The 13,314-nt window shown below is 44.8% G+C and overlaps 1 protein-coding gene across 2 annotated transcripts in view; it reads right to left on the reverse strand.

The window, feature by feature from the left end:
• Positions 1 to 13,314, reverse strand: part of ATP6V1C2 (ATPase H+ transporting V1 subunit C2) — a 283,506-nt gene that overhangs the window by 41,436 nt on the left and 228,756 nt on the right. For both annotated transcript variants that reach the window (XM_085610702.1, XM_085610700.1), the window contains one exon: positions 5,917 to 6,009. In XM_085610702.1, the coding sequence (XP_085466828.1) occupies positions 5,917 to 6,009 (93 nt within the window). The remainder of the gene's footprint in view (positions 1 to 5,916; positions 6,010 to 13,314) is intronic.

Raw genomic sequence — 13,314 nt, forward strand, 5'->3', positions numbered from 1 at the left:
CATTGCCTATCGTGTTCCAGGTGCCGTGAACACAACAACAGGTACACACGCATTAGTCACTTCCTTGTCCGGACATGGACTGAACCACACCCAGAGCCCCCGAATCATTGTTGCAAGCCCTGCGCTGGTCCGGCATACGCCAGGCCAGACCCCTCCGCTTACGCTCCGAGGGGGGGTCCACATAGCTACCTGTCACAGGCGTACTCGCTGGTGGTGTGCAGGTCACTGGTCTAGTTGTCAGCATGTCACGGCCACTCCCTGAGGGCAGGTTTGCACACACACCACACCCATCCGGCAAATATAAGGGGCCGACTACGTCACATTCCCCTCTGCCGGTGGTGACTGGATGACGGATGCTCCGGCGTTCTCAATCCTAAAGGGCCCATGAGTTGTTGCGCACAGGGTTGGTGGCACCCGAAGCCTTGCGGCCTTCACGGGTCTACCACCACGTGGTGCTGACTGGCGTTGCGCAGGGTTAGTGGCACCAAAATAGCTGAGCGGGTGTGCAGCCTGCGATGATGACGTCTGCACTGATGTGGTCTCCGCCATTGATGACTCAGGACTTAGCGTCATGTGTGAGACCAGCTGGGCCGCGGGACGGGTCCGCATGATGTGGACCATGCCATGGTGGCGGGACCGGGGCCTGGAGCTTGCACGGGTACGTGGTGTACCAACTGGTGGACACACCGGTGGCAGCAGGTGAGCAGTGGGGCCTGGGTGCGCAGGGGCGGCGGTGTCTCTATCTCTCTCCCTTCCCTCTCTCTCTCTCTCTCTCTCTCTCTCTCTCTCTCTCTCTCTCTCTCTCTCTCTCCCTTCCTTTCCTTTACTGCCCTCTCTTTCTCTCTCTGGCTTTCATTCCTTCTCTGTTTCTCTGTGTCTCACTCCTGTGTGAGCATGACACACGTCCTGATTTTGTGCTTTATTTTCCAGGCTGTGACGTTGAGATTGCCGCTGACGGACCCAACATGCGTCTTCCGCATTGGTGTTTTGTGTTGTATTTCAATAAAGTTTTTGGTTGTTACTTCAGTGCTGTGTGACTGTTTCTCGTTCTTCTGGCCACACATGTGTGTTTTATTTTTGCCAATGTGCGTCATCATGCGCTTTTTGTGGCTCTTGTGTCGTACACGGTAGGTGTATGTCTGGGGGGGGCGGGACAGGTCCTGGGGGTGGCGGTGGGCCTGGGGTGGTTGCGGTGAGTGTTGTGGCCCTCATGGGTATCCGCGTTGCCTGATCATTTTCTCCATGGCATCTGTGGGTCTTCTGGTGTGGCTCTTGGCTGGGCTCCCTTTTATGCTGCAGGTAGTCGTCCTGCTTAACACCAGACAAAGGCAGGTGTTAATTCCCTGCTGCTACCGCGGCTTATCACCTGTATTTGGTTCGCTTCGCCGATCTGGCAGTTTGTTGTGAAAGTGGTGTGGTTTTTTTGGGTGTTTTTCCACAGGAACGCCTACTCAGCATCTCATTAGGGTAAGTTGGTGGTATCCACCATGGGGATAACTTTTGGGGCATTTATCGCGGGAATAATGGCGATGTCTGCAGTCTGAAGTTTGCACCGGCTTGTGAACGGGGTGTTGAATCTATCTCCACTTTTGATGCGTTAAGGTGGAGATAAATCAGAGATAAGTCCTTGTGAATATGCCCCTCTGTCTTATCAATTGTTGAGCTATGCGATCTAAGGCGGCAGATTTACAAGAAGGATGCCTCAGCGTGGCATCGCAAGCCCTTTGGCTGCGCCACGCTGAGGCTCTTTCAGAGCACAGGAATGCGACATATGTACAATATGTCGCATTCCTGTGCTCTACCCTGCACTAGCGCAAAAACAGCTGCCATGCGGCTGCGCAGGCACCCTTGCACCATGGTGCAAGGATGTCTGCGTCATGGGGAGATTGTTTTTGTGCACAAAAACAATCACTACAGTCATTTTCTCTTTCAATGGTGTAGCATACTGACGCATTTCCAGGTTTACGAATCCTCGTAAATCTGGAAATGTGTCTGGTTCCATGGGTGTTGCGTGGGAACACCCAAAGCAACACCCATGGAATGCCTGTTTCAGGCAAAGTGCTGCGTGTAAAGAGGCCATGTTTACAAGGACTGGAAAAGCCACGTAGGGTGGCTTTTCCTGTCCTTGTAAATATGGGGCAGAGAAATGTGCTGTCAGTGCGTCACAAAAAGTGACGTATTGACAGCGCAAGGGGCTTGTAAATCTGCCCCTAAGTTTTCATTTCCCCGTCATCTATTGTCCAATGATGATTATGTGATTTACACCTCAGGTTTGTTATGGGAATTTCTTACTAATAACAAAGGTACAGCGACACCCTTCATTGTCTGCGGCAAGAAATTATGCAACTCGAAATTTCTCACGGCCAGAAAATTGTTCAAGGTGTCACTTACAAGCAGGTTATCTTTTTACAACGAATTGAAAAACAGTCAGTGACGAAGTGGGAGCTAAAAGAGCAGATCGCAGCTAAGTATGCCAAGAAAAAAGCTCTGCAATACGAATATGGTGGCAGGGTCGGTCGAGATTTAGCTTATCAAATCGCAGATAGGCAGTCTAAAGTATGATACAATGTATCAAAGGCATGGATGGTATTTCTCATACGAACCCTGACTTTATTATCAAGAAGTTCTCTTTGTTCTATCAGGATCTATACTTTCAGCCTTTATAGATTGCCTGTCGGAGATCACGACATACATACAGAAGTGTAGGTTGCCCCACTTAAGGGATGATCAGGGTAGCGAGCTAAAAGCTCAGTTCTCTATGGGAGAGGAGGAGGCGGCCTTGGCAGCTCCCCCTTCAAGCAAGGCGGCAGGGAGTATGCTCTTCACTTAAGAGTTTTATAAGGCATTTAAGGATATACTAGATAGGGAATTCTTAAAGCTTACACAGCATATTTATGATGGTGGGGAAATCCCCGACTCCTGGAATGTAACCAACATCATTGTATTTTTGAAGAAAGGCAAGCCATCAGAGGACTTTCCGACTTATCTCCCTGATCAATTCGGATGCTCAGTGGTTTGCTAAGGTCTTGGCGATGAGACTTGCCCCTTCCTTCCGATGCTAGTCTCTGAACAACAACATCGATTCATACCAGGAAGGGACACTACTAGTCACACTAATACAGCAGTTGCTAAATTTTGACCGTGTAGGGAAATCAACACCAGAATAGGAATGATCTTATTAGACGCCGAGAAGGCCTTTGATTGCATGGCCTGGAACTGTATGTGGGCTACGCTCTGCGCTTTTGGTGTCGGTGACAAATACATGCAAATACTACAGGCATTATATAAGACCCCTTGTGCAAGGGTGATATATTCAGGCAGGTATTCAAGTACATTTCAGATATACAGTGGAACTCGACAGGGATGCCCGTTGTCTCCCCTTTTATACGCGTTGTATATTGAGCCATACTTAAGAACCCCGGCATCCGGCCATTGATGTTCAGGGGTCATGAACTCAAAATTACTGCATACGCAGATGATGTGATTGTATTTGCATCAAATCTGCTGTCTGCTCTGGGACAGGCTGATAAGGAGGCCACTGAATGTGGCAAGTTTTCAGGGTATAAGCTAAACATCTTTAAAACACAGGTCCTTGTGAACTTTGAGCCAGATGTCCTAATGGTAGGGGTAATTTAGACCGCTGCATATCTTGGTGTCAAAGTGTGTTCAGAGGTGGGGGAAATAATCAAATTGAATTATGAGCCCATGTTAATATCAGTCATTCCAAAATGAAGGCATGGAATAAACTAACACTTACTATAATTGGACGATGCAATACAGCTAAAATGAATATCCTTCAGAAATTTCTTACTCTTTTTCGCACCATCCTTTTCCAGGTCCCGGATTCCTTTTTTAGGCACCTGGAAGGAGTCATGGAAGTTTTATATGGGGCTACAAGTGATTGAGACAAGCAATTCGACTAATGAAGCTCCCATATAAGTAAGGGGGGCTTCAACTCCAGGATTTTAAGTTGCACTTCTAGACTATGTTTTTGGGGCGCTTGTCCAGCCTATTACCCTGGCAGACCCAGATCAAGTAGACTTCTACTATCAATAGTGCTGGGTGTAGACTATAGGCTTTTCTTATACAGGATGGGGGACCCAAACTATTACAAGAGGGTTCACTTTAAGGCCGTGAAGGATACTATTTGCAATTGGCAGGAAATAAGCAACAAATATTTAATCTCTTTTTTAAATAAAGAAACGCCGTTGTGGTATAATCCTGCTTTTCCGTTAGTGTTTCAAGATCCAAATGGGAAGGCCTGGGCCCTACACGGGTTTCAGACCATCGGGCAGGTGTGCGATTTAAAAGGCTTTTGCTCATTTTCCGGATTACAGGCTAGCTATGGGCTCCCGCATCACTTTTTCTTTAAATATTTACAAATGAGAGATTACTTCCTGACACATTGTAATTACCCAATGGAGCTTGGTATACCACGTTCTTTGCCAGCATGTAAACGGATGACAACGTTCTACTGGCTTCAAAATTGAGTCGGCAACTTGAGACTGATGTTCACATTTCAGAGATACAGAGGGCACTTGAGATTTTGGATAGATAAATCTATTCTATAAACTTGAAACTGCAACAATTCAAGACTATCTGTCTTTTATATTACACGCTAGAAGTAATCTCTAAATGGGGTGCAAATGTTTCCGGGTATAAAACTAGGTGCCAAAAATGTAGGCTGCTTTCAGCAGACATGGTACATATGTTTGCGGTATGCCCTGCCCTACAGCAGTTTCAGACTGATGTAACTAGGCTAATGTCTTATTGCCCCAGCCTTCACATGTCTTAACCCCCTAAAGAGATTTTGATGGGTGTTAAATCTCAATGTGATGGTGGTACCAAATGCCTATTGTCAATAATGATATTTTGTGGCAGGTTATGTGTGGCTCGGGTATGGTTATCTGATGCCCCCCCTAAAGCAACTGAATGGTGGTCTCTTTTTAGACAAGTATATGAGTCAGAGAGGCCCTGACCAAAGTGAGAAGCCCTTCTTCACTCAGGAAACTTGATAAAATCCGGGCAGGTCTCAGCTGGGATTTGTTACATTATAATTCTGACTGATACTTTTTCTTTTTGATGCTCGTCAGGGATGGCCCTAGGCTAGAAAAGTCAAGCTGTTACCACATGTGGAATCGCCAAACTCCCTTGAGGACAAGGTACGGGAGGAAGATTGCAGGTGAGAGTGAAGGGAAGAGTGGAGAATTACATGGCTTCCCTGTGACAAAATAAAAAAAAATAAGAGAAGTCTTCAAAATAAAGAAAACTAATAATAAATCAAACACAGAACTTTTGAATTAAGGCATATTCAGAGTGTAATATTTGAAATAATTATGTTAAATTTGGGGAGGGCCCAGGATTTCCTCTACCACAAGGGATAAGATGAAGGAAGTGGTGTACAATCCCTGGAATCTCTTATGAAGCTACAATGACCCTGTTTATGTTCAGAAATTAGCATTATCATTTATTTTGAACCATTGAGCTTGGTCACGTGAACTGATCCCCAGACAATTTCAGTTCCTGCTGTGACTTAGGGTTTTGCAATAGGATTATCCTCTGATTAGCAAGGACAGCTCATTAATCCTAGAAGGAGAGCTATAGAAATGGAAGCTTGACATCTGTTTCCAGGGGCTCTCCATCTTTTGCCCCTTCATCAGGCAAGTAGGTCTTAGTGGATTCAGGGTATGGAACGACATATAGGATCCTATCCAAGAGCTTTCACAATTTCAAGTATATTAGAGGCTGGGAGCCCTGAGGCAGGGCTGCACTTTTCATAGCTCTTCTAATTAAGCATACGATTAGAAGTTTTGGAAGGACCCTCTGACTTTTCGAAAAAGCAAAGCGGTTATGCAATGTTATGAAAAGCCGTCAGCATATAAAGATACACAAAAAAGACAGACTGCATTTACATACTTGTTTTGTCTTGCTTTGTTTTTGAAATCCTCCATCACTTTTCTGAACAGAGTTACAGTGAACAGCCCCGCTTCTGCATCTTCCACAATCATTCTGCAGAAACAAAAAAGTTTAATTGTACACTTTTAAAACTTGGATTTTCTTTTAAAATTTTAAATAGGAATGACAACACATACTATGCATGTGCTCAAACTTTAGCAGTGTGGTATACAGCGTCGCCAACATCCTTCTCTCTCTATCTTGCATAGTTTTCGATTTGCAGGTGGGCTAAAAAGATGGCAATTGTTCACCTTGTGAGAGCATAGCAGCATAATGTCAGTAGTACACAACTATATAGCAATGGCTTCCTTCACGGCTCTTGTATGAGCATTGGGCTTCATAAAATCCAAGGAAGTGGGAGATTGAGATTTGATTATAAAGGAAGCTCATTGAGCACACAACATAGGTCCAGACAATTAAGCGCAAGTCCCAGAGACTAGATACCGGAAGCAATCAACATCAGGTAGTTCTCACAGAACGCAGGTAGGTGACAATGTATATAAGATAAAAACATTTTAGAAAAGGGTCACTCCCGACTATTTGGGGCATCATATTTGTGACGCTGCGGCAGCGTAAAAAATGCATCACTTTGCTCCATATTTACAAAGTGATGCATCTAAGCACATGCGTCACTTTGTAAAGCCCTGCGCTATATTATACCTGCATCAGGTATGATGTATGCAAGGTGGGTGTTCCTCCATTAAAAAGGGTCACAGAAGTGGCGCCGTGAAATCTATGAGATTTCACTATTCCAATTCTAGGACGTGACTGCATCAAAATTTTACGTCTGCCTCACAGTAGGTATAAGACTGACGCAACCTCCTTTAACAATGGACCTGCCCATGTGTAATAATCCACTTCTGGAGTAGCATCACTTTTGCAACACGCTCCAGCAATGCGTCATTACTGTGCCTACAGATACGTCAGAAATACTGACATATCTGTATATCGTTGCGACATGGAGTGCAGTATAGTAAATACGGCGCATCCATGGTATCACAAGGATGGCACACTGAAAACTGTTGCATCACTGTTTTCATGCAGCGATGCAACACTTTTCATAAATGAGGCCCATAATTCCCACCATAGAGTCCTTCTCTTACCTCATCAAATTCAGGCCGCTCCTGCTAAAATGACAGACCAGCACACATGAATGCTGCCTTGCCAGTATGAGATATCAGATGTCCTTAAGCTGGTGTACATCTAGCTGGACTTCTGCACCGTCCAGTGGAACCCAGGCACTCAATGGGCCAATGTTATATGAAGTGCAAGGCACATTCAAAAACAATTTAGGTTGCTTTTGTGGCCATATAATTTGGTTAACAAGACTGATCTGCTATCAGTATACATGTCAGATTACAGAACTATGATGTGTTCCGCTAGGCACAAAGACTTATCAACCATGTCACAAAATATGTATGGGTTAATACATTTTATAAAGAGGAAAAAGATCTTAACATTCCTCAACTCTAAATGCTCAGACATAGCCTTTTACAGGAGACACACCGAACCCCCACCGGCGAGTGACAAACTGCATAGAGACTGGGTAGGAAAAGTATACCACACTAGTAAATCCATATCTTCACACCTGAATCAATCTGGAAAGAGGGAAGTGCCATTTTGAGGAGAAAGCCCAGAACAGCCAAAATCCTGAAAACATGGTCCGGCTCAATGGGCTAGTATGCTGCAATCAAAATCACCCTACAATTCCAACATTTGTTACCTGTTTATACGTATCTATTGGACACAAGAGGCAGACTGTAAGCAAGCTTTCAAAACTGTTGCTCTCTGTGAAGGACAATTATAACACAAGGAGGAGATTGAATATAGGGCCAGATGTACATAGACCTCTGTTTATGATTTCATAATAGTGAATTTTTGTGATTCGCTGCTAGGAAATAGCAAACAGCTATGTGCAACAGTGTATTTTACACTGGTTGCAATTCCCAATGGGTCGCAAGGAACCTGCTTTATTAATATTCATGAGGCAGGTCGCAATTTGCGACCCATTGGGAATGGCTGACACTCACAGGGATGGTGTCCTGCTGCGGTCAGTAGATCACTATGTATGTGACTGCTTTTTTAATAAAGCAGTTTTTTATTTTGATATGCAGTCAGTTTTCCTTAAAGGACAACGGGATGCATTTAAAAAAGAAAAATGAAATATTTCCTTTACATTTTTTAAGAACAAGCAGTGGTCCGTGGGACCAATGCCTGCTCTTAAAAAATGCTGGCACCCACATTCACAAAGGGGAAGGGGTCCCTTGGGGACCCCTTCCTGTTTGCAAATGGGTTACCACCTCCTTCATGGAGTCGGTAAAGTATGAATGTTTTACGACCGATTTGTACATTTAAAAAAGCTTTTTCAGGTCGCAAATGGGGAATCGGGCCGTTTGCAAGCTGAAAAAAGCCTTGAACATCTGGCCCACAGTTTTAAACCCAGTGCTTGATAAATCTGGTATCGCTGAGATGAAGCAAGTGGGTGATAAAAGGATAATAAAAGACCTGATGAATGATCCTAGCCTACTGGATTGGTGGTAACTCATGCACCGAAGAGAGAGGGCCTTCACATTCATGCTACGCTCCCATAGTTCACTCTCTCATTTAGATTATTTCCGTATCTCCTGACAGACACTGAGATGGATTACCATTGCCACCATGGTTTCTAAAATTATATTGCACGATGATGCAGTGGGTCTGGAATTAAATCTAGATCTGCTGCCGGTTGAACACCTCGCAATATGAAATGGCCAGGATAAAACACATCTTCAAAGATACTTACAAGAGAATGAGAATTCAGTTGCCAGTGGCGGCTGCATCCTATCTAAAGTGGTAGGGCGGCCGGGGGGGGGGGGGAGTATAAAATACTTACCTGCCTCTCCGCTCCAGCGGACGCTGCCGGCTGCCTCATTGCTCCTCTCATTCGGCTCGGAAGTGGATGGGCCTCAAAGCACAGGCTCCCCACCCAATCTAGATGCTACTCTCATGCTAAACCTAACATGACAGTAGCAGCAGGATGGGTCTGAGAACCCTTGTTTGCTGCTCAGACAGTGCCTGTGAGCCTATGCAACACAGCTGGGTTGGAGAAACATAAGTGCGCATGTATGCTTGGCCAGCCAAAGACGGCCGGCCAAACTGACGTGCACTTATAAGTGCCCACTATTACTCCTCCCTGCCATGCCCGGCAGTATACTCATTGCTTAGACTCCATCACAGTTCAAACAGCAATAAATAAAATGATAATAGCATTGTGTTATTATCATTTATTTTATCATCTGCTGGCTCTGGGCAGTGGGGCGACACTCCTGAGCCCTTACGGAGGAGCCGCCCCAGTCAGTTGCATCTGAGCAAACAACTTAGGCAGCAAGGAAAGAATATATCCAAAGGGAATTGTTGAAGTATGTGGCCATTCAAAAAAAAGAAGGCTACGATGAAAGAACATTTGTCTCAATGAGCTACAGACATGAATCACATTTTACTTTGGTATGATAGTAAGCCAATAGAATTGCCTAGGAAACTGAGGAACAAGACTGGACAAAGCTGCACGCTGGAAAGGACCCTAATGACGGAGGTTTTCCAGTTGCTGAGTGCAACTTTTCAGTTGCCAGTAACTTTAGTCAGCTCCCTTTTCTGGAAGCTTACTGAAGTTACCTCAAGAAGTGATATTGGGACTGAGGAAAGACTCTTTTCAATATTGGCCAGGTGATGGTTTGTCCACATTTGACAGCAGGCTACTCCTGGTGGTTAGGGAAGAAGGTTTCCAAGACTGCAGAACCGTTCCAGAAGTATACGAGCCATTGGGCAGTTACAGTGTGAGTCCAGAACACACACTGTCACACAGCACCAGGCAAATACCAGAACCAATCAGTGCAGACACGATGTGATCCTTTTGTGATTCTGTTGGTGCCACTGAGTGTATAAAGAGTTCTTTATTTAGGAAAACCTGGCTCCAAATTCCAAACAGCTCAGGATACCAGCAAAAATGGAAGAGCAGAAGGTAGTAAACATAAACGGCTCATGGAGACCCACTGCCCAGCTTCACCCAGTTTAGCAGGACACTCCGTCCCACTTCCATCTTCGCTCTAAGGCTATTCCTCATCACAGCCTAGCATGATGAATCTGCTCAAGGCAATCCCGAATTCATGACTCTCAGGGGCATATTTACAAGCCCCTATCGCCACCACAGCGTCACTTTTAGTGACAATGTGGTGGTGACAGGGACTTCGCCTTATTTACGAGGCAGCATTAAGCCACTTGATGTGATTTAACGCTGCCTTGTAAATAAGGCACCCTCTCACGCTGTACTTAGCGTGTGAGGGGAGGGCAATGGGTGTTGCTGTGGGTGTTCCAACGCAACACTAATTGATTTTGGCGCTGCACCCTATTTACAAGGGTGATGTAAATAAGAGGCAGCGGCAAAATTAAGACCAGGGAAAACCTGTTTTTAAAGAGGCGAAATGAGGAGAAATGCTTTATTTCTCCTTGTTTTTGCTGTTTCCATGTGTGCTGCTTTGGGCCGCACATGGAAAAAAGCGCAACACCAATGATTGTTTATGTGCAGGAAGGTCTCCCTTCCTAAACATAAACAATCTTTAATAAAATGACATTTTGAAACTTCTATGTGTACTGTATTAAGCAGCAGACATAAAAAGTTACAAAACGCCACCTCAAGATCTCCCTTACTGCACAGAAACAAACTTCAAGATCTCCATTGCTGCAATTAAACATTCTTCCCCTCAACGCAGACAGCCTTGCACTATGGTGCAAGGGTGCCTGAGTTGGCGCTAGGCTGCTAAATGAAGCGCTAGCGCAGTGGGAAATGCAGGGCTGCACTTATTCTTGTAAATGAGTTTCTAAGTGACAGAGACTTCTTGGCTTTACGAGAAGTTTCGCCACTCTATTGTAAATATGCCCCTCTATGCTTTATTGTGCTTCCTACAGCCGCCTTCTAGCAGATGCAGAAGTAGCTCACCCAGAGCAACGGCCTCGTCCAAAAAGCTGAGCATCAGAAACTTGGAAAGGCCAAGGGGTAAAACCACTCTTGCTGCCATTACCAGCCAGTGCAACTTGGATCCCTCAGCTTGGATCCTGGTGCTGATTTTCTCCTTCCATTGTTTCCAGCATGCTGACATGCTGTGCACATTAGCCTATGGGGATCAAGAAGTGAGAGGGGAGCCCAAGATGAACGATCACTTCTGGCCACTTCTATCTCAGAAGTGGAGGTAACCACTTTCCACATTACCACTGTCATTTAACTATAAGCTATGGTGCTTATGTACAAGCCCCTTGCGCTGCTGGTGCATCAAAACAAAAAAATTCCCTCTTCAAGTTTCGCTCTAGTGAAAAAGTAACAACAAACAAAACACCTAGAAGTAGATTTACAAGAAAGTGCCACAGCGCACAGCGCGGCACCGCAAGCCCTTTGGCTGCGCCACGCTGGGGCACTTTCACAGCACAGGAATACAACATATTTACAACGATATGTCGCATTCCTGTGCTCTCCTCTGCACTGGCGCGCAATCAGCTGCCATGCGCCAGTGCACGCACCCTTGCACCATGGTGCAAGGATTCCAGCATCATGGGGAGATTGTTTTTGTGCAGGAAGGGGCACCTTCCAGTACGTAAACAATAATTACTGGCATTTTCCTCTTTCAATGCGTGCTGTAGAATGCAGCACACATTGAAAGAGGAAAAAAATGAAGAGAAATGAAATTATTTCTCCTCGTTGCACCTCGTTGCGCCACCCCTAAGGTGGCGTAGTATACTGACGCATTTCCAGGTTTATGATTCCTCGTAAATCTGGAAATGTGTCTGGTTCCATGGGTGTTGCGTGGGAACACCCACAGCAACACCCATGGAACGCCCCTTTCACACAAAGTGCTGATTGTAAAGGGGCCGTATTTACAAGGACAGGAATAGCCACGCAGGGTGGCTTTTCCTGTCCTTGTAAATATGGGGCAGAGACATGCGCTGCCAGTGCGTCCCAAAAAGTGACATACTGGCAGCGCAAGGGGCTTGTAAATCTGCCCCCTACTTCCTACATAAAGCTACAAATGGATTTAAACCTTTTATCATCCAATTACATATAACTCTTCAAAGACTTCGTTTCTCTTTTATCCTCCACCCAAAAACTGTAGATTGCGTTTTTGTCTTACCAAGGAGGTACTTAGAAAAATGACTGGGGTATTTCTTTGTTGTGATGTGTTAGTTTTTGTTTTTATCACTCGTGGCTTGTTTAATTTAATTGTTTCACTTTCAATTGTACCTACAGGCATTATTTTTTGGTTTTAGATTAATTAAAGAAAGTGTGCTCGTGCTGTGCGAAAATGGAGTGGCGGTATGCAGTGTGAGCGGAAACTTGTAACTGGTCATTGTGTGCGGATTGAAAATGCCTGTAAACACGTGTTTTTACTAGCTCTTTATTGGTTTTTACTTATCTTATACATATGAATGAAATTTTACTATTCAGGTCTTGGTTGAGATCCATTAATACATATCTTAATAACTTGAGGAGACGAAAACCATATACCCCAATGAGCGTAATGCACAATGAATGCAATGTCAACCGAATTAACCCCCCCGGGCAGCAATATATTTCGTAAATATTTAGTACCAAGCACTATAGTCAGTATAGCATTTCAAGATCCAAACTTCACAGAGGTGCCAACCATTATTATATGTCATGTTTACTCAAGAAGGTGTGTGCATCAGTCACCAAAAGCAACTCAGTATTCCATCCCTATATTTTGTACTGGCCCAGTCACGTGTTACACACAATGGGGCATATTATCAAGACAGGCGATAAAATTATCGCCGCTTTAGCGGCAGAAAACTGCTGCTAAAACGGCGATAATGGGCTTGATAATATGCTCTATGGAATTCCAATTGAAGCCCATGTTAGATGTGAAGGACATTTAACATGGGCTTCAATTGGAATTCCATAGAGCATATCATCAAGCCGATTATCGCCGTTTTAGCGGCAGTTTTCTGCCGCTAAAGCGGCGATAATTTTATCGCCTGTCTTGATAATATGCCCCAATATTTGTCTCAGGCAGCCTCATTTTTATGGACTGGCTTGACAGTGCAGCTGTTGCCAGACAATTATGTGAGCATCAAGAGAAAGGGGCTTTGGCTTCGCCCACATGTTGGGAGCCAGGAGTACATATTTTGATTAGGCAGAAGTGGTGTCCTTCCAAAAAAAGTGCTTCATTTTGTTTATTTATGCAGCTGCCTGAGGTTGAACTTTCCGGGGCACACACACACACACGACACTGTAATGCAATTAAAGTGTCTTAGATAACTAGATTATTTATTGTGGTTTTCTCTGGCAGCAGCACAGATGGGAGGAGGGCAGTCATT

Source organism: Triturus cristatus, chromosome 6 (genome assembly GCF_964204655.1).
Source record: "Triturus cristatus chromosome 6, aTriCri1.1, whole genome shotgun sequence".
Classification (NCBI taxonomy): Eukaryota; Metazoa; Chordata; class Amphibia; order Caudata; family Salamandridae; genus Triturus; species Triturus cristatus.